The 20,915-nt window shown below is 47.4% G+C and overlaps 1 protein-coding gene across 2 annotated transcripts in view; it reads left to right on the plus strand.

Annotated features, from left to right (window-relative positions):
* The window catches only part of EYA2 (EYA transcriptional coactivator and phosphatase 2), a 206,492-nt gene that overhangs the window by 125,925 nt on the left and 59,652 nt on the right, over nucleotides 1-20,915 (plus strand). For both annotated transcript variants that reach the window (XM_037044208.1, XM_037044207.1), the window contains exons 6-8: nucleotides 5,518-5,585; nucleotides 7,560-7,737; nucleotides 17,681-17,823. In XM_037044208.1, the coding sequence (XP_036900103.1) occupies nucleotides 5,518-5,585; nucleotides 7,560-7,737; nucleotides 17,681-17,823 (389 nt within the window). The remainder of the gene's footprint in view (nucleotides 1-5,517; nucleotides 5,586-7,559; nucleotides 7,738-17,680; nucleotides 17,824-20,915) is intronic.

Below are 20,915 nucleotides of genomic sequence, written 5' to 3' on the forward strand. Positions count from 1 at the left end.
TGAAAACTGGTCTCTCACTGAGAGTTTCGGAAACGTTCGCCTGTTCCTCAAGGCCTCCCAGACTCTAGGGCCTGAACTTTGGAGCCCGGCCGCTGGGTGACTCACTCCTGCTCTTTCTTCCACCCACCCCCCCAGGCATCCCAGCTCAGGGCACGTGACTCGGATGTGACTGTGTGACAAGAAGCCCTAGTGTTTGTCAGAACATTGTCCTGACGTGCTTGCCTTCCTCCCCTGATCCCGCACCCGCTCGCCACCTCCTGCCTGCGATTTCGTGGTCAGGAGTCACTGGTAGAGGAGGGAAGAGTGAAACCAAACCGCCCACCTGCGGCCAGCCACCATGGGAGTGTGTTCTCAGCAGGGAAGGGAGGACACACGTCCAGAAAGCGCTCACCTCAGAATTTCCTGCCCTGTCTCCCCACTAACCACACCCACGCGCACATGGTTTCCAGTTGTCTGACCTGCCCCATAAAGTCAGCCCTGGGATTTGGCAGGTGCCCGAGTACCCTCCTGATCACGTACCTGGTGCCCGGTTCGCAGGAGCACACCCACAGGTGGGCGGCCATTCTTTTATGCTCTTACAGCTGGTCCTCGAGTAACACTGTTATAACATCGATGAGAAAACAAATCAGTTCCCAGCTAGGGCCACTGTCTGTGGGGTCTGCACGGTCTCCCCACGTCTGTGTGGGTTTTCTCCAGGGACTCCAGTCCCTTCCACGCCCCACAGGTGTGCACGTGAGGTGAACTGGTGTGTCTGCACCATCCCAGTCTGCGTGAGTGTGTGCATGTGCCCTGTGATGGAAGGGCGTCCTGTCCAGGGTGGGCCCTGCCTTGCACCCTGAGCTGTCAGGATTGGCTCCAGCCGTCCTCAACCCTGAACTGGAGTAAGTGGGTTGGAAAAGAAATCTCTTACTTGTGTGCGTTTGTCTTTTATAAATGTATGTATTGCTCATATTTACTGTACTGTTTACTATCAGAAGTGTTTGGGGTCTTTTATTTAGATGTTTGGTGCTGTATTTGGGACCAGCAATGTGCCGCAGGAACTTCACTCTTGTTTCCGTCAATCGGCCTGTGGGAAAACTGGTTTTGCTGCGTGTTGTTTCGCTTCAAGTCACCATTTCCGGCTGGATGCTATTGGGTGGGCCGTGGAACTTTTCCGACACCCAGTTTCTGCAAACTGAGTGACAATGTCTGCCTTGGAGGGTGGACAGCAACGTGGGGCAAGTGAGGTACATCACAGCCCCCAGTGACGAGGGGGTCTTTTTTGACACCAGCAGCGGCCTCCAGACGCTGTGTGATCCAGCACTTCCCACAATCACTGTGGTGAAGGAATAGGTGTCTCCTTAACTTAGTGTGAGACACAGTGCAGTGAGTCACTTGGACATGCGTTCAGTGGGGGAAATGTCACCCAGAGAGGGAAAAAAGTGGTTCAGGGATGGGGGCAAAAATAGTGTACTCTTTTTCTGTGTTAAACACAAATATATACAAATACCTGAACAAGTACACAGTCCATCCGTACTATTAAAATTCCATAGGGGAGAGGTGATGAGAAAATTGTCGAAAATGCCGGAGGGAAAGGACTGGCCCCTTTCCGGGGGCAGGGGAGGGAAGACCCACCCCTGCCCATTAAGGGCACAACCAGAAAGTCCCCCACATTAATCCCTCTATCCTTTTTCTTTAAGATTTTATTTATTTATTTTTAGAGAGAGGGGAGGGGAGAGAGAAGGAGAGGAAGAGAAACATTAGTGTGTGAAGGAAACATCTATCAGCTGCCTCTTGAATGCCCCCAACCCGAGATCTGGCCTGAAACCCAGGCATGTGCTTTGCCCAGGAATTGAACCAGTGACCTTTTGGCTTGTGCCCCAATGCCCAACCCTCTGAGCCACACCAGTCGGGGCAGCTCCTCTGTCCTTATCTAGAACTCACCACACGGCCACACCGGCCAAAGGGAAGGTGAGAGATGCGGGGTTTATTCTCATCAGCCGTGTACTCATCTCAAAAGCAGAGATTCTGTTACTCTGAGAGAAAAGGGGTAAGTGACTATTGGGGGACCCCTAGCAAGACCTGGCCTCATCACCTTAAAAGAGGACCTTTCCCTCCTCCTGTCCTCGCCTTCCCCAGCCCTCAGTGGTCATTCCCCCAGCCAGACTGAGGCCAGAAGTCGGCGTTCCACATCCTAGTTCGAGGCGCATCCTTTTACAAAACCCTACTGGCACCACCTTTCTGGGCCCACCTGCCCTCTTCCTCCTGGGTCCCCCCTGGCAGGATTAGGCTCTCTCCCCACAGGGGCTGTGTGGCTGCCCTCAGCAACCTGCAGCTTGTTCAGCTGTCCATTCTTCAGATTCTCACGGGTCCCAAACTATAAACAAAGGAGAGGCGTTTGGGAAAGAGAGTCCCAAGGGACTTTGTTGGCAAACCTGCCCTGAGGCATCATTGAGAAGGCTGACACAAAAGAAAGATCAGGTGAGAAATCACTGAGTCCAGGAGACTTCCTAAGGCGAGTAGGATTGCCATGGCAACCAGGACCCCCCAAAAGAACCCTGAATGATATAGGCTGGCCTAAACCCTCTGCCAGGTGTGTCTGGGCAGGCCCTCTGAGGGCAGAATGAGACCCACGACGGATTCTGTGGTTTCTGGACCCTCGACCATTCCCCGCGTCACGGGGCTCCAGAGAGAATGCCCGGGTGGGGCCGTGTTCCTGGTTCTCGCTCTCTTTATCCGGCTGGTTCCTACTCATCCTTCAGAAATAGTTGAGGCATCATTTCCTCCAGGAAGCCTTCCCCGGCCCCGGCCCCGGCCCCGCCCCCTCCGACCCCCTCCCCATTTGGCGTTGCAGACCCCTTCCCTGGGGTCCCCCAAGCTCCCTGTGAAAGCACTTACTGGCAGTTTGTGTCTCCCCAACTCTCCCAGTGCCCAGCACATACCCCCTCACCCCCTACACGTGGGTATCATTTACTTTGTAGATTGGCCTTTGGAACCATTCCAATATTTAATAAAATTACGAAACACTTCCGAAAGTCATTCCAAAACTTGGATAGCAGAGTGTCGGGAACCTAACTGTACACTGAGTTGGCAACATGACCACACAGAGAGGAGACTTAATTTACCCACGCCCTTACGCTTTTCCTTTTTTTTCTTTCTTCTTGATGTTTCGAGATTCCTTTTATTTGTAAACCTGCTTGGAGAACCTTCTGTACCCACTCTGTCCAGGCGGACTTGCTGCAATGGGCTTCTAAGTTCCCCTTCGTCTGAGAACGCCTGACTTTTCCATTTGGTCCTGGAGGACACTTTCTCTGGGTGTGAAATTCTGGGTTGACACGCTTGAAAAATGTGGCACCACTTCCCTCTGGGCCCTAGAAATTGATGAGCTTATTCTAAACTTGACATGTAAGTGCTAAATGTACGCACAGAAGCCGAAACAACCTTGAAAGGTAAGAACAAGTGTGGAGAACTTACACAACTTGACCACAAAACTGGCTCTGCTGCTCCAACCCCACGGCTGGGTGGCGTTGGTGGAAGACAGGGACATCCGTGGGGCAGAGGAGAGTCCAAAACTAAACCCTCACACTCGTTGGCAATTAATTTCTGGCAGAGGTGCCAAGTGATTCAGTGGGGAAAACAAACTTTTACAGCAGTGCTGGAAAACCTGCTTGTCCATGTGCAAAAAGGCTAATTTTGACCCACCCCTCATACCGTACACAGAAATTAGTTTACATTCAATCATGCCTACACGTAAGAGCTAAAACTATAAAAGTTTTAGAAGGAAACATAGGAAAGAATTTGAATGACCTTGTCTTAGGCGTCAAAAGCAAGATCTATAAAAGAAAAAAACTGTAACTTAAAAACTTTTGTTCTTCAAAGGACACACTGTTAAGAAAATGAAAAGACAAGCTACAGACTGGGAGACAATACTTTCGAATCATATATGTGACAAAGAACTTTTACCCAGATGTGTAAGGAACTCTCAGAGCTCAGGAATGTGGATAAACTTGTTTTTTTTTTTTAATGGGCAAAAGATTTGGGTAGTTCTTTATCAGAGAAGACGTATGAATGGCCCATAAACACAGAAAGATGCCCAACGTACTTAGTCACTAGAGGAACGCGACACACGACCACAGTGAGATGCCACTAGGTACCGACTGAAACGCTGTCCCGGAAGATCCTGAGCAAAGGAAGTGCTGGGCAAACTGGAACCTACATTGCTGGCAGGACGGTCACCTGGGGAAGTGGCACAGCCACTTTGGAAGATAGTATGCCTGGACCCTAAAAGGAGAAACATCCTCTTATCACATGACTCCACGGGGCTACCTTTAGGGATCTGCCCAAGAGAAATGCAAACCTATATCCACACAAGGGCGTGTCTGCAACTACTCATAGCAGCATTATCCATGGCAACCAAAATTAGATGTGCTACGTCCATACCATGACCACTATTCGGGAATGAACTACTGATACGCATTAAGACACGGAAGAGCTTCTAAAGCATTATGCTAAGAGAAAGAGGCCGGATAGAAATACACGTGTGCGATCCCATTTCTGTGAAATTTCTAGAAAAGGCAAAACTGTAGAATCAGCAACAGATTAGTGGCTGCCTGAGGCCGGAGACGGGAGTGGGAAGAAACTGGAACAGGCACAGGGAACTCTGGGGGCAATGGAAATGTCTTAAAACAGCAACATAGTGACAGCAGTTTTTTTACTTTAAAAGTCATTCAACGGACACCCAGAGGGGGGGATTTTACAGTGTATAAAATCCACCCCCCCAAAAAGCAGCATTCTTTGCAATAGCCAAAGGGTGGAATCAACCTAAGTGCCCATCAATGGTTAAGGGATACACAAAATACAGTGTATACTTAAGGAGTATTATTTAGCCAGGAGAAGAAGGACATTCGGACGAGTACCATAGCAGGGATGAAACTTGAAGGCATTGTGCAAAATGAAATAAGCCATCACAGAAGGACAAATACTGTTTGAGTCCACTTCTATGAGGTACCTAAAGCAGTCACATTCACGGAGGCAGAGCAGAAGTGTGGGTGCCTGGGGCTGAGGGTAGGAGACCGGGGAGTTTTGTTTTACAGGTAAACATTCTAGTTTTGCAAGATGGAAAATGTTCTGGAGGTGGGTAGGGGTGACGGCTGCCCGGCAATGTGAGGGTACCGAGTACTACTGAGCCGCACACTTCAATAAAACAGCTAGAACAAAACCTATTCTCTGTACAGTTTCCACAATTGGAAAATATGCTTTTTAAAAGCATAATTGTCTACAACTGGAAACTGTGTTGTGGGCATGATCTCATTTGCTTCTCACCACGATTCTTTGAGGAGGTATTATTATTTATTTTATTCACAAATTCAGAGAAACGAGGTGCGGAGAGGTCTGGGAACTTGCCAAGGTCACAGGTTCCGTCCCAACCTGTCGGACCTCAGAGACCGCCCCCCCCCACTTTCTGCGGCATCCTGCTCCTCCACCACCCCCTCTGACTGTAAGGCATCTCACCTGTCCCTCTGTCCCTTTTTCCTGCAGGCACGGCGGGGATCTATCAAGGAGCCAACGGACTGACTGGCACGGCTGGATTCGGAAGTGTGCACCAGGTAGACCCGCCAGTTGCCGCCTCGGCTCTCTCCTTACAGAGCCCTCTTAAACCGGGGCACCCGGGATGCCTCTTCCTGCCCATGACCCCCACCAGAAATCCAGTCTGCTACTCCCTGCGTTGGGCTACCACAGGGGAGATTGTGTCAGTGGCCCTTGGAAAGACACAATGCAGAGGCAGAGAAGGTGGAATTCCTAGAAGGTTTCCAAGATGCCAGAGGCATTGTTGACCAAGACCCCCATTGACTGTTGAATATAGAATATATGAATGCAAGTTCATGTGCCCTTTGGCAGACTTGGAGCTTCTCAAGGGTCTTATCTTCTTCACCTCTGTATCCCAGTGTGGAGTGCCCAGCACACAGTGGGGGCTTTATTAATGCTGGTTAAATCGAACTACGTCAACACTGTACAGATGAGCGCTGACTCCTCGTTTGGTTCTCTTGGTTTCACTGAGTGAACTAAGAACTAACCTGTAGAAGGTGTCCGGGAACTCCACTACCTGGGCACCTTTGCTCTCAGTCTAAAATTAATTCAAAATAAGAAATGAACCTTCTTTTAAGCTGGTGTTAAAACTACCCGAGGTAGCCCTGGCTGGGTGGCTTGGTTGGTTGGAGCATCATCCCATGCACCAAACAGTTACAGGTTCAGTCTGCAGACGAGACACATACCTAGGTTGTGGGCTCCATCCCTGGTGGAGATGCATACAACTAGTGTTTCCCTCTCTCTCTTCCCCCACACTCTTTCTCTCTCTAAAATCAATAAACATAACCTCAATGAGGATTAAAAAATAAAAATAAGAAGCCACCCAAGGTAGATGGGCTGTAGGAAGACTAAACATATTTAAATATGAGGAATGCACTATTTCTTCAGTGAGCGGAAGAACCTAAATAACTCTAGCCCTGTAACACGTGAACATTGTTTTATACGCGTTTGTATCATTTTCAGTACACTGTATACAGATACAATACTTGTAAACACAAGGGTACTTTTTAAGGCACGGTTCTTTCCTCTGGGGGCTGGTCGGCTTCACCACGGGAGCTTGCCGGGAACGCAGACCGCCCGAGTGCCACCCCAGAAATTCTGAGGCAGTAGGTCTGGGACAGGCCCAAGGAGCAGGACTGTCCACGCATCCCTCGCAGGGCCGGGCAGCTGTGGTTTATGGTGATGATGAAGCAGGATGTTTAAAACAATCACTACTGTGGGAGAGTTGGACTATCTCGTTGGTTTAGGCAAAGCTTGATAAAAGAGGATTGGCATTCTCTGATCTCCAAAACTCCCTCATGGAAGATTCTAGATCCCTAATGCCACGTAGGTACTGCTGTGTCTCCTTGGCATGTGAGTATGCAGTCCTGATTAGCCATTAACTTGTTAATTAGTATCCAAGTGTTTACTGAATACCTGCATGTGCCCTTCACTGTCCCAGGCCACGGGGTTGCAGCAGTGAGCCTGAAAGATGCTGTCGGGTCCTCACCTGCGTCACTCAGGGTGCACCTACTGACCTCCAGCTGCCGATCTCTGCATCCCGAGGCCCAGAGGTGTTTTCTGGAATACATAGGGCAGGCAGAGCCGGGGAACTGAAACCCCCGGAGGGGCTGCTCTCAAAGGCTGGCCGGAGTTGGCGCACAGAGAGCCCAGCTCCCTTGCTCCTTGGAGAGGTCCTTTTGAGATGATGGTAGGCCATCCCAGCGTTTCTCAGGGAGAATTCCCCCCAGTCCCCACCTAAGGAAGGGCCCCTGGGTTACCTGCTTTTCCCTCTCCTTTTCACTACTTCGTTCTCCCCTCTTCAAATGGTATCTCCTCCATCCCGCCTCCTTCTCTTTAGGTCTGCCGCTGGGGCAAGTCCCTGTCCTAATGGGCGGCAGAGAGAGTAGACCCGCCCCACTAGGCGCCTCGCCTTCGTCAGCCTGTGACGGCCGACCGGAGACCCAAGGCCGGAGCGCCGCCCTCACTCGCCGCCCGTGTGTCTCCCTCTGCAGGACTACCCGTCCTACCCCGGCTTCCCGCAGAGCCAGTACTCCCAGTATTACAGCCCCGCCTACAGTCCTCCGTACGTCCCGGCCGGCAGCATCTGCCCTTCCCCCATCTCCACGTCCACCTACGTCCTCCAGGACACCGCGCACAACGTCCCCAACCAGAGTTCCGAGCCGCTGGCGGGTACGTACAGTCGCTGGCACAAGGTCATTGGTGGCTGTGGCCTGAGCTCTTCCAGGAGGGAGGGACTGGGTGTAGGAACCAGTGGTGGTGAACTGGTCACCCGAGGGCTAACTGGTCCCACCCTGGGTTGTATTTTGTTGGCTTTTCTCTCTGTGTGTGGTGTGTTTTTAATTGCGCCATATTTAAAAGTCAAAAGTTTTTACCTAAAAATTCTAGTTTATGAGCAACACTCGGGAGGGTCCGCGTCCTGGCGCAGACCCCTGTGCAGCCAACTCATCGGCCAGGGGACTCGTCGTTCCCTCCACGAGTGCCCCGCGCCCACGGCTTCTCCTCTGTGGGGTGGTGCGGGCTTATCCGCACTGAGCGACACGACAGCAATACGTTAGGACGTCCAAACGGAGGGAAACGTCACTGGCGTGTTTCTTGTCTGAAACCTGCTGACGTCATGGAGCTCTGCCGGAGCGAGGCGAGCGTGGTGGGGTGCGGACATTCATTCAGCCCATGGTAACTGGTCGATGGTTAGAGAAAGAACGGTGGTGAAGACCCTCCTCTCTGGCTCCTGGGGGCTTTGGTGCCTGCTGCTGTCAGGCCTTGTGTTTTCTCTCCCTCGGGGTGAATTCGTTGTCCTTGGGTTGGGGGTGTACGGAGGCAATGTGGTCAAGCACTTTTATGTCAACTCTTGAGGAAATTTAGGGCTTGAGGGTGGATTTTGGTCACTGTGATCTCATCTCAGAGTATTTAATGAATGTATTGTATCTATTTAACCATTTCCAAATCACTTTCTTTGAAGAGCATGAAATTTAACAAACTTTTTTTTTGCATAATCCTGAAGTATCTTGGACTATCCTGCTTTTCAGCATGTGGCCTCCCCACGCTGGGTTCAGAAAAGACACACAGTCAGGAAACCACTCAGATGCCCCCGTCTCTCCGTAACTTGATGATGCACCGGGTCCCAAAGCCTGACTTCACGGGAGTTTGGGTTACGGGGGAAGGTCACTTTTGTTCCCCGTCAGGAGCAAACAGAAAGGCTCCTGTGTCTCCTTGAATTTTTTCTTTGTTGTTGCCCCCTGTTCTTCATTTCTCCCTTGGCCTAGGGTTCAATGATAAGTGTTTGAGATGGTTGTGATTGTGTGTCTAACAAGCTCACATAAAATCTAATGACATAAATAGTCCTCAGCTGTGACCGAGACCTCGTCTCTTGTCCCCGGTGTTTGCTGTCAAGGAAGAGAGCATGTGCACAGGAACGCACACTCAATGCACGCTCTTAAGCTTTCCCATAAAAACTCCACTTTTGACGTTATCCAGCATCTTCTCGAGTGGTTGGGTCAAAACCCCGGCGGCTGAAAAAATTTACGTCTTACAGACAGATCACACTCTCTCTGCGTTGCCTGACGTGCCTCCCTGGCCCCAGCCCCCCAGCCCCACGGCAGGGCAGCACGCAGGGCCATGCATTAACAGTCACACGAAGGCCCGACAATTTGCAGAAGACTGTGGGGCACTTTGCTGGTGCAGGGGGCAAAACCTGCACATCGGGGGTTCCTTGGGAGGAAAGACAAGTCAGGACTGAGGGCTGAAGACATTTTTCTTCTTAAATGTTGAAGTATGATACAAATGATCTAAAAAGAAGTTGGAGGAGTATTTTTTTTTAACTTCTTAGGTCATTTCCTTTAGCCGAGAGAAGGAGAAACTCTTTTTAAACCTCTGAAGAAGAAACTTGGAAGATTCTGTGCAGTCTGGCAACCTCTAACAGAATTTAAATTGCTTGTGCTCTTTAACCCATTTTTCCTACTTGTAGGAATTTATTCTAAAAATAAATCCCCACCCCACCCCCCCACCCCCGTAGGCCCAATGACTTAAGTAAAAAGAGTATTTATTGTAGCAGCATTGTAGCAAAAGACTAGAAACAACCTGAAGACCCATTAACAGGAGTCGGATTAAATAAGTCACAGCGTATCTGCCAGGGACATACTATACGTCTGTTAAAAAGGGTGAACCGCCTATGTCTGCAGTAACATGGATCCCTCATTGAGTAACAGGAGAGGCGGAGAAAAGCAAGGTGTAGAACTGTGTGTATAACATGACCCCGGTTTTTTTTTTACGCGTAAGTATAGTTGAAAANCATTGGTGGCTGTGGCCTGAGCTCTTCCAGGAGGGAGGGACTGGGTGTAGGAACCAGTGGTGGTGAACTGGTCACCCGAGGGCTAACTGGTCCCACCCTGGGGTGTATTTTGTTGGCTTTTCTCTCTGTGTGTGGTGTGTTTTTAATTGCGCCATATTTAAAAGTCAAAAGTTTTTACCTAAAAATTCTAGTTTATGAGCAACACTCGGGAGGGTCCGCGTCCTGGCGCAGACCCCTGTGCAGCCAACTCATCGGCCAGGGGACTCGTCGTTCCCTCCACGAGTGCCCCGCGCCCACGGCTTCTCCTCTGTGGGGTGGTGCGGGCTTATCCGCACTGAGCGACACGACAGCAATACGTTAGGACGTCCAAACGGAGGGAAACGTCACTGGCGTGTTTCTTGTCTGAAACCTGCTGACGTCATGGAGCTCTGCCGGAGCGAGGCGAGCGTGGTGGGGTGCGGACATTCATTCAGCCCATGGTAACTGGTCGATGGTTAGAGAAAGAACGGTGGTGAAGACCCTCCTCTCTGGCTCCTGGGGGCTTTGGTGCCTGCTGCTGTCAGGCCTTGTGTTTTCTCTCCCTCGGGGTGAATTCGTTGTCCTTGGGTTGGGGGTGTACGGAGGCAATGTGGTCAAGCACTTTTATGTCAACTCTTGAGGAAATTTAGGGCTTGAGGGTGGATTTTGGTCACTGTGATCTCATCTCAGAGTATTTAATGAATGTATTGTATCTATTTAACCATTTCCAAATCGCTTTCTTTGAAGAGCATGAAATTTAACAAACTTTTTTTTTTGCATAATCCTGAAGTATCTTGGACTATCCTGCTTTTCAGCATGTGGCCTCCCCACGCTGGGTTCAGAAAAGACACACAGTCAGGAAACCACGCAGATGCCCCTGTCTCTCTGTAACTTGATGATGCACCAGGTCCCAAAGCCTGACTTCATGGGAGTTTGGGTTACGGGGGAAGGTCACTTTTGTTCCCCGTCAGGAGCAAACAGAAAGGCTCCTGTGTCTCCTTGAATTTTTTCTTTGTTGTTGCCCCCTGTTCTTCATTTCTCCCTTGGCCTAGGGTTCAATGATAAGTGTTTGAGATGGTTGTGATTGTGTGTCTAACAAGCTCACATAAAATCTAATGACATAAATAGTCCTCAGGTGTGACCGAGACCTTGTCTCTTGTCCCCGGTGTTTGCTGTCAAGGAAGAGAGCATGTGCACAGGAACGCACACTCAATGCACGCTCTTAAGCTTTCCCATAAAAACTCCACTTTTGATGTTATCCAGCATCTTCTTGAGTGGTTGAGTCAAAACCCCGGCGGCTGAAAAAATTTACGTCTTACAGACAGATCACACTCTCTCTGCGTTGCCTGACGCGCCTCCCTGGCCCCAGCCCCCCAGCCCCACGGCAGGGCAGCACGCAGGGCCATGCATTAACAGTCACACAAAGGCCCGACAATTTGCAGAAGACTGTGGGGCACTTTGCTGGTGCAGGGGGCAAAACCTGCACATCGGGGGTTCCTTGGGAGGAAAGACAAGTCAGGACTGGGGGCTGAAGACATTTTTCTTCTTAAATGTTGAAGTATGATACAAATGATCTAAAAAGAAGTTGGAGGAGTATTTTTTTTAACTTCTTAGGTCATTTCCTTTAGCCAAGAGAAGGAGAAACTCTTTTTAAACCTCTGAAGAAGAAACTTGGAAGATTCTGTGCAGTCTGGCAACCTCTAACAGAATTTAAATCGCTTGTGCTCTTTAACCCATTTTTCCTACTTGTAGGAATTTATTCTAAAAATAAATCCCCACCCCACCCCCCCACCCCCGTAGGCCCAATGACTTAAGTAAAAAGAGTATTTATTGTAGCAGCATTGTAGCAAAAGACTAGAAACAACCTGAAGACCCATTAACAGGAGTCGGATTAAATAAGTCACAGCGTATCTGCCAGGGACATACTATACATCTGTTAAAAAGAGTGAACCGCCTATGTCTGCAGTAACATGGATCCCTCGTTGAGTAACAGGAGAGGTGGAGAAAAGCAAGGTGTAGAACTGTGTGTATAACATGACCCCGGTTTTTTTTTTACGCGTAAGTATAGTTGAAAACCCATGTTTGCACAGGAAATTTCTGAAAGGATTTTCTCCAGGGAGGGAACTAGAGTGGAAAGAAAAGATCAGCTGTGGTAGACAGTCTGTAGTCTGCTTCATTCAACAACAACAGAAGACTTTTTTTTTTTCAAGCACACCGGAGACATTTCACCAACACAGACATACTCTGGGCCTTAAATCAACTTTCATTACATTTAAAAGGATTCAAGTCCTAAAAATAATGGCCTCTGAAAACAGTAGAATGACATTAGAAATAAATAACAGAAATGTCCTTGGAATATTCACAAATACTTGGGAGCTCAGTAACACCCTTTTAATGACCCATGCCTGATGGGTAATCTTGTGGGGTCCGCTCGACTGGACTCAGGGACGCCAGAGGGCTGGTAAAACATTGATTCTGAGTGTGCCAGTGAGGGAGTCTCCAGGAGAGATGAACGTTTGAATCAGTAGGCTGAGTGGAAAAGGTCACTGTCACCACTCTGGATGGGCATCACCTAATCCGGCGAGGGCCCACCGAGAACAGAAAGGCAGAAGAAGGGCGGTCTCACTTGCCTCTTAAGCTAGAACGTCCATCTTTTCCTGACCTCAGATGTTAGGGCTCTTGTTTTCTGGCCTTTGGCCTCCAGAACTGACATCAGGACCACCCACCCAAGTCTCAGCTCCGACTGGGAGTTACGTCGTCAGCTCCACTGGTTCTCGGACCTTTGAACTCACCCGGGATTCTACCACCACCTTTCCTGGTTCCCCCGCTTACAGATGGAAGATGATGAGGCCTCTCAGCCTCTACAGCCAAGTGGGCCCATTCATATAATCTCTCTTTCTCTCCAATATAAATCATATTATATTAATTCTCTTTCTTTGGAAAACCCTGACTAATACACCATGAGTCAAAGAAGACCTCAAAGGGAAACTTAAAAGTATTTTGAACTCACTGAAAATAAAAACACAATTTATCAAATTTTATGGGATGTTGCTAAAGCAGTATTAAAGGGAAATTTATAGCACTAAATGAATATATTAGAAAAGGAGAAAGATTTAAAACCAAGATTTTGGTTTTAAACCAAAAACTTCATCTTCCTGTTAAGGAAGTAGAAAAAGAAAAGCAAATTAAAACCCCCAAAAAGTAGAACAAGGGAAATAATAAAGATCAGAATGGAAATAGATGAAATCCAAAAACAGAAAAACAATTTTTTAAAAAGTCAGTGAAAACAAAAGCTGGTTCGTTGGGAAGATCAATAAAAATGATAAAACTCTAGGTAGGCTGATACAGAAAACAAAAAGAGAGACATAAATTACCAATGAGATGAGAGAGTTAGCATCACTACAGACCTTAAAAATATTAAAAGGAAAATAATGTAATTTTTAACAACACCATGCCAATAGATTCAACAACTTAGATAAAATGGACAAATTTCTTGTAGAACAAAAACTTCCAGAGTCACTCAAGAAGAAATAGCCTAAATAGGATTATGCCTGTGAAATAAATAAAAAAATGTTAAAGATTTTATTTATTTATCTTTAGAGAAGAATGGAAGGAGAAAAGGAGAGAAACATCAATGTATGGTTGCCTCTCATGGGTCCCCTGCTGGGAACCGGCCTGCAACCTAGGCATGTGCCCTGACTGGGAATTGAACTGCAATCGTGTTGGTCGCAGGCTCGAACTCAATTCACTGAGCTACACCAGCCAGGGCAATAAATCAAAATTTTTGTTAAAAATTGTTCCACAGAGAAATTGTCAGGCCCTGATAGCTTCACTGATTAATTCTACCAAAGATTTAAGTAAGAATTACCAGTTCTACACGAACTCTTCAAGAAAACTGAAGATGAAGGATACTTCCCAATTCATTCTGTGAGGCTAACATAACCAGACACTGTCATTATAGGGAAATAAAACTAAAGACCAATATCCTTCATACACATAGATTTAAAATTTCTAAATGTTAGCAAATGTTGCTTCACAATATATTTCAAAAGGGTAATACACCATGACCAAGTGGGTCATTTATCCCAATGACACAAAGCTGGTTTAGAATTTGCAAATCAATATAATTTGCCATATTAATGAACTAGAAAGAAAAATAAAGAGAACGTCACAATATATGCAGAAAAAGCATCTGACAAAATCTATCATTTAGTCCTGACAAAAATTACAAATTGGAAATGGAAGGGAACTTCCTTTAAAGAATGAATGTTTCTATCTCACCCCAGATTCATATGTTGAAGCCCTAGTCCCCAACATGATGGTATTTGGGTAGAGCCCTCATGAATGGTATTAGTGCCTTTATACAAAGAAAAATGAGAGAGGTGATATCTCTCTCCCTGCCGTATAGCAAGAAGGCATCTATGTGCAAACCGGGAAGAAGACTCTCACCAAGAACAAAATTGGCCAGTACCTTAATCTTGGACTTCTCAGCCTCCAGAACTGTGAGAAATAAATTTTTTGTTTAACTCACTCAGTCTATGGTATGTTCGTTGCAGTGGCCCAAACTGATTAGAACATGACTCATACAAAATGCTCTTCCTCAAAGATTATAAACAAGATAAGGATGTCCACTGTTACCATTTCTACTCAACATTATACTAGAGGTTATAGCCAGTGCAACAAGGTAAGAAAAATAAATTAAAAGTATCCATATTGGAAAAGAAGCAGCAAAACTTAAGTAAAAAGAAGTAAATTGACATGATTACCTATGTAGAAAATCAGATATAATCTACAAAAAAGCTACTAGAACTAAAACCTGAGTTTAGCAATGTCATAGAGTGCCATGTGAATATGTAAAAATCAGCTGCGTTTCTATATACTAACAACAAACACTAGAAAATAGAATATTTGTAATGTCACTTACAGTTGCATCAGAAAATATGAAATACTTGGGGATAATATGACAAAAGATGTTCAAAACTTATACACTTAAAATTACAAAATACTACTGAGGGAAGTTAAAGACGACTTCAATAAATGAAGACATATACCTTGTTCATAGGTCAAAAGACTTACTATTATTAAGATGCCAATTCTCCACGAATCAATCTGTAGATTTAACACAATCTCTGTCAACATTCCAGACTTTTTTGTAGAAGTTGACACGCTGATTGTGAACTTCACATGGAAATACAAAGGACCTAGAACAGACTCAACAACTTGGATACAAAAGAGCCAAGTTGGAAGGCATGCACTCTGTGACTTTAAGACTTACTACAAAGCCACAATAAAATCAGGACAGTATGATATCAGCATAAACAGACAAGTAGATCAATAGACCAAGACAGAGAGTTCTGAAATAAATCCGCATATATATGGACAAAGTGTTTTTTGACAAAAGTTTAAAGGCAATTCAATGACGAAAGGATAATCTTCTCAACAAAGGATTCTGGGTATCTACAGTCAGAAAAACTGTACCTCAATCCATACTTCACATGGCACAGAAAAAAATAACACAAAATAGATCATAGACATAAATATAAAACTTCTAAGAGAAAACGTTTATGAACTTGTGGTATATCCATAGAATAGAATAGTACTCAGCAACACAAAGGAATGAACTATTAACGCACATGACATGGATTGAATCTCAAAACAAGTATGCTGGCTGAAAGAAGCCAGACAAATATATGCACTGTGCGATTCCAGTCCTTTAAAACTCTAGAAAATGCAAACTAATTTATACTGAAAGAAAACAAATCCATGGTTGCCTAGGAGCAGGGAGAAAGAGGTTACAAAGGGATTATGAGGAAACTCTCCGGGGTGCTGGGTCTGTTCATTATCTTGACTCTGAAGATGGTGGCGTAGATTTACACACAGGTCAAAAGTTACCAGATAAACAAGGTTTATTGTTTGTCGATTATACCTCAGTAAAGCCGTTGAGTCAGTAAACACATAAAAAAAGGAGAAATAATAAGAGTAAATTGACTCCAAGAAAGGTTTACATATGGTGACCTCTAACTTTGACTCTTCATTCTCAAGAATGATCATGTTGGGGAAAAGGCTGGCTTTTTTTTTCTTAGCATCTCTGACAAATTGGCTTCATGTACAGCTTATTTAGACATGTCTAGGCAGCTGACATTTCCTCCATTTTTAAAAATAATATTCACATGGATTTTAATGGTTTCTACAAATGCTTTTTCTACGCTCCCATCCTCAGAACCACCAAGTGAATGAGAATAAACCTCATTTATATGACTCTTAAGCATCTGTGAATATATTTCCTGCCCGTTCCTCATCCTCCAGGAGTAAGTCCCCACTAGCTGGATGTTGGGGAATCTCGAAGGCTGTGTCCTGAAAATGATGGCAAGTTGGAGAGGGCCCAGCTGTCCTGACAACTCAAAATCACATCTTATCTTAGTATTATGTCCTTAATCTGCTAAGAAGCTTTATAAATAACATTAAATAAATGAAGTTCAGTCCTTTGGGCTTTGGACGGAATAGTCCTTCCAGGGTAGGAAAAATATTCAGTCCGTTGCCAAGTATTTGTAGACAAAAGCATTTCCCCACGATGAGCCAAGCACTGGCAGTTGGGGAAGGAGAGGTGGAGTCCACAGGATACATTTGGGAGCTACACAGGCAGCTGTACCATGAGAAAGTGGGAGGGACATCCTGTAAGGCTTCCCACTGCACTGCAGTTCTGCCCTCCGGTGACCAGGGCAGGCCCAAGCTTTCGTTCTGGGTCTAGCACTTGTTTGCAGGGTAACTGCAGACTTTCGCCTTCTCACTAAGCCTCAACTCCCTCATTCCTTAAATAAAGATAATAAAGTCTCATTTTTAAAACCACCTATTGAAAACATACATGCTTAAAAAAATACAACTTGGGTGCTGGCTTTGGGACCCGTCTTCCAGGAAGGTACAGCTCACTTGTTGGGGTGCTTAGACAACTGCCCAAGGGCAGGAGCTCAGCAGCCTGTCTGCGCCCCGTGTCCAGAAACACCATCCCGATGGGAAGCAGCCAGGGCCACCCTCTGCCCTGCACCTGCTCACTGACCTTTGAGGGTATGTGGGCCTTGTGGAGCCAGACTCAATTCAGTTCATTTATTGGCATCTAATTGCCAGCCCTGTGCTGGGTGCTTTCCAGTATATAATCTCATTTAATTCTCAAATGGACAAATCTCATAACAAGTAAAGATCAAAGGACTACTTTTTAAGAGAGAATGGAACAAACGGTGTAGGAATGGGAACGTAGAGAATTCTCCACCACCCCCTAAACCCTAAGGCGGGGGGTCTCTCCGCGGTAGAAGAATTTGAGGCCCAGCTACATATAAATATTTATTTTCTTCCTCTGTGAGTCTGTTAGTGCCCCCAGTGGCCCTGCCCTCACTTTACTCAGATCCCTGCTCAGATGTCCCCTTAGCCGTGAGGCCTTTCCTGACTGGCCCCATGGAAATCAGTCACCTCCCTGCACTCTTTGTACCCCCACTCGATTTACCACGTCTCCATAACCTGTGTCCCCACCTGGCACACTGTGTATTTACCCGCTTGTCGAATGTCACTCCTTTCCCCAGCATTTAAGTGCTATGAGAATTCAGGTGCCTGGAACTATGCCTACTCCGTAAATTTTTGTTGGATGAATGAATTAGTATGAATGGGCAATTTGAGGGACGGTCAAGAGTGACTTTGATTCTCCGTGATCTTTGCCTTGGGTGCTGCCTTTGGGACCTACCACTTTGGGGTTAGAGGATTCAGACGTGAAGTTTCCTGGGAGGAGACACTCAGCGAAGCTTCCCTTTCCTTCACCAGGTGAATATAACACACACAACGGACCTTCCACGCCAGCCAAAGAGGGAGAGACGGACAGGCCGCTCCGGGCCTCTGACGGAAAGCTCCGAGGCAGGTCTAAGCGGAGCAGTGACCCCTCCCCAGCAGGGGACAACGAGATCGAGGTAACTCCAGCTGCCTTCTGATGTGGCAAATGTCATCTCCACCTGTGGCCAGAATAGGAGGGCAGGGGATGGAGTTCTGTCCAAGTACATGGGGGCAAACTGGCCCTTTGTGTTCACAAAGCACAGGTACAGAGAAAAGAGCACGTAGAGGAAAAGTAGGGAAGAGTAGGTTGTCCAGATGGAAACACTGTTGATTGACGGGCTAGGAAAAGTGACCATGGAGCTAGTGAAGACCAGTGTGGTGTTTCTGAAGCCTAAGCAGCAGCAGAATCAGGCGGAGGCTTCCGAATACCCAGCCCGGAGTTTCCAATTCTGCAGATCTGGGGCGGGGCCTGAGAATTTGCTGCTGATGCTGCTGAGTTGGGGACCACGCTCTGAGAGCCCCTGACGGTGAAGACAGTGGGCAGTGGACCCTCCCAACTGGGTCAGAGTGGTTCTTAACCTTCACTAGGCATTACAGTCGGCTGGGATGCTTTTTTAAAACACAGATGCCCAGGCCCCACCCCAGAGTAATTACATAGACACTGCAGGGGGTTCTTAAAGCGCCCCCTAGTGATTCCAGTGTGGCTTAGATGTTTGTCTACCTGGAGACAGGAGGCTGGCTCGAATGAGTTTCTGATTCTGCATGAGACTCTTGAGTTTCTCAGAGAGCATTTCTCAGCCTGGGCTGCACCTTAGAATCGCCGGGGGAGCTTTGAGAAATCTTTGTTCTCAAGCTGTACCCCAGAGCCATTAAATCAGATGCCCTGAGGATGGGGCCCGAGCATCAGCATTTTTCAGCCCTCCAGGATGTTCGGTGTACACACCAGGCTGAGAACACTAGTCTAAGGGACGTGTCCATCTTTACTGTCATAAAGCAAGTGTAAGATTATTAATCAGGCACTGACATTTTTAAAAAAGGGTGGGGGTAGAGTACAGAGGCCAGACGGATGCCCCAAAAAACAGACAGAAGCAACTGTTAGCTATCAAGGAAGAAAAACAGCCGTGTACCCGAGTTTGTACTTCTTTGCGAAAGGTGACAGTCACTCGTTGCCTTGAGTGTGCCGTGGGTATGTGTAGTGTTTCAAAGCCAGCGCCGGTGCCAGGAAATCCAAATGCATCGTCCTCACATCCCGATTCATAATCCGGTCCAAGTGAGGCAGAGCTCAGCCCACAAATTCAGAAATGCTAAGAGATATGGTTTTCATCGTTTCCTTAAAATCAAGGTAACTTTGACTCTGAGACCCCATCCCCTCTGCGTAGTAGAAAACACTGTCTTATTATTGGGGCCCCTTTCCTCCCAGAATTGTTGAAAATCCCGGAGTTCAAGTGGCCTCAGAAAACAGAGTAAGAGTCCCTCATGTCCAGTGTGGCTTGGTCACTGCCATGCTCCTCATGGTCGGCGCCTGAGGCCACTGACCAGCCACTCCCCAGGGAGGCCAGCCATGCCCTGGGGTTTCCACGCCATGCATCGGGCACAGAAATCCCTGCGGAGGCCAGGAACCATGGAGTCTTTTGGTTGTCGGCATCAGAAAACCAGTTCCGGTTACTTAAACCAAAAGGAATTTACTGGGGGGAAGTCATGAAACCTGGGTTAGAAAGAACGATCACAAAGGCTGTGCTGAGGAAGCCAGGGAGCCCTGAGGGTGCCAGCAGCAAAGCAGACCACTCGATTCTAGGGCCTCCTCACTCCCAGTTCCGTTTCAAGGAGGCAACCCACCCACTGGCCTGGCTTGGCCCCTGCGCTTGCTCCCAATGGACATTCCCGCCAGGACAGCGCACATGGAAAAAGAGACCCAGGTGCTCTGATCAGGAGGGGGTGTTTTGGGGGGGGCCGAATAGCAAATGCTCATTGCCACAGTGTTTGGTATTTAGCCCATGTTCACTGGTAGGGCTGTACTAGTTGGCCACATTCACTAGTAGGGCTCTGCTGGTTAGCTGGTGTTCACTAGTAAGGCTGTGCTACTTAGCCCGTGTTCACTAGTTAGCCAGTCTTCACTAGTAGGAATATATTACTTATCCAGTGTTCACTGTTAGGGCTGTCCTGGTTGTTTACAAGTGGCATCTGTTCTGGTCACCCTGGGTATTAAATATTTGGAACATCACGCTTGTCCCCTACATTTTGGTCAGCTTCCAGCAGCCATCCCCTCTGAGAGTTGACCGCCTGGGGGACCTGCCGTGGGGCAAGGGTTCCCACCACTCATGGGACTATTCTCAATCCAGGGGACTTTGTTCTTGCTTTTGCTCTCGTTCTCAAAGGCCCCGCCTTCCAAAATTGAGGAGACTTCACACAATCCTTTCAGCAAAAGGCAAGAGGAAAATACAAAAATGTATTGACTTCAGATTGTCCTTGCTTCCTGACTCCCATATTCCTGAAGATTGTCTGCCAACTCGAAGTTGTACAGCTATAGAAACCACGGAGAGCAACACATACTTCAACACCTAAAAAAAATTCTTTGATCACCTAACGTGGTTTCTGCCCTTGGTCAGGAGCAGTGGGGCAGGGAACATTTTTTCCATTAGACCGAGAAGGAGGCGGGGGTGGCATGGCGCTGGGGATTCAGGGGTGATGTTATTCTGGAAACATCTGCTTCTTGATTCGAGAGTCAGAACCACTGGGCAAGAACAGTTGAAAAGGTGTGAGCCGTGTTTCACTTCTGTGCTTAATGTCAGCAGGCAGGGTCTGCGTGGGTCGCACCTCCTAAGTCTTCGACAGCTTGGCTAATGACGGAAGCCCGTGAGAGAGGAATTAGGTACAGAAGTGGAGAGGAGGAAAATTCTGAGTGTGTGTTAGTTTAAATCCCTCCGCTGCAGGTGCCAGAAACCAACCTGAGCTAGCTTAAAGGAAAAAGCAGACTGTATTTGAAGGATACAGGGATGCCCGTGGAACCCAGGGGCAGGGTACAATGGAGCATCAGCGAGATACTGGATCCACGGGTAGACGGGGCAAGGGTGCACACTCACGCCTGTCTCCCCACGGAACACAGCGGAGTCACTAGCATCTCCGAGCAGTTGTGTCTTTTCAGTGCCCCCAGGCACGGGTTGCTGGGCACAGCTCATTCTGCTTCTGACTGGAGCCGGGTCCCCCAAAGCGTTGTCTTTCCGTCGTTCGC

The sequence above is a fragment of the Sturnira hondurensis genome, unplaced genomic scaffold (genome assembly GCF_014824575.4).
Source record: "Sturnira hondurensis isolate 20B ecotype Veracruz unplaced genomic scaffold, ASM1482457v3 Scaffold0004136, whole genome shotgun sequence".
Taxonomy (NCBI): Eukaryota; Metazoa; Chordata; class Mammalia; order Chiroptera; family Phyllostomidae; genus Sturnira; species Sturnira hondurensis.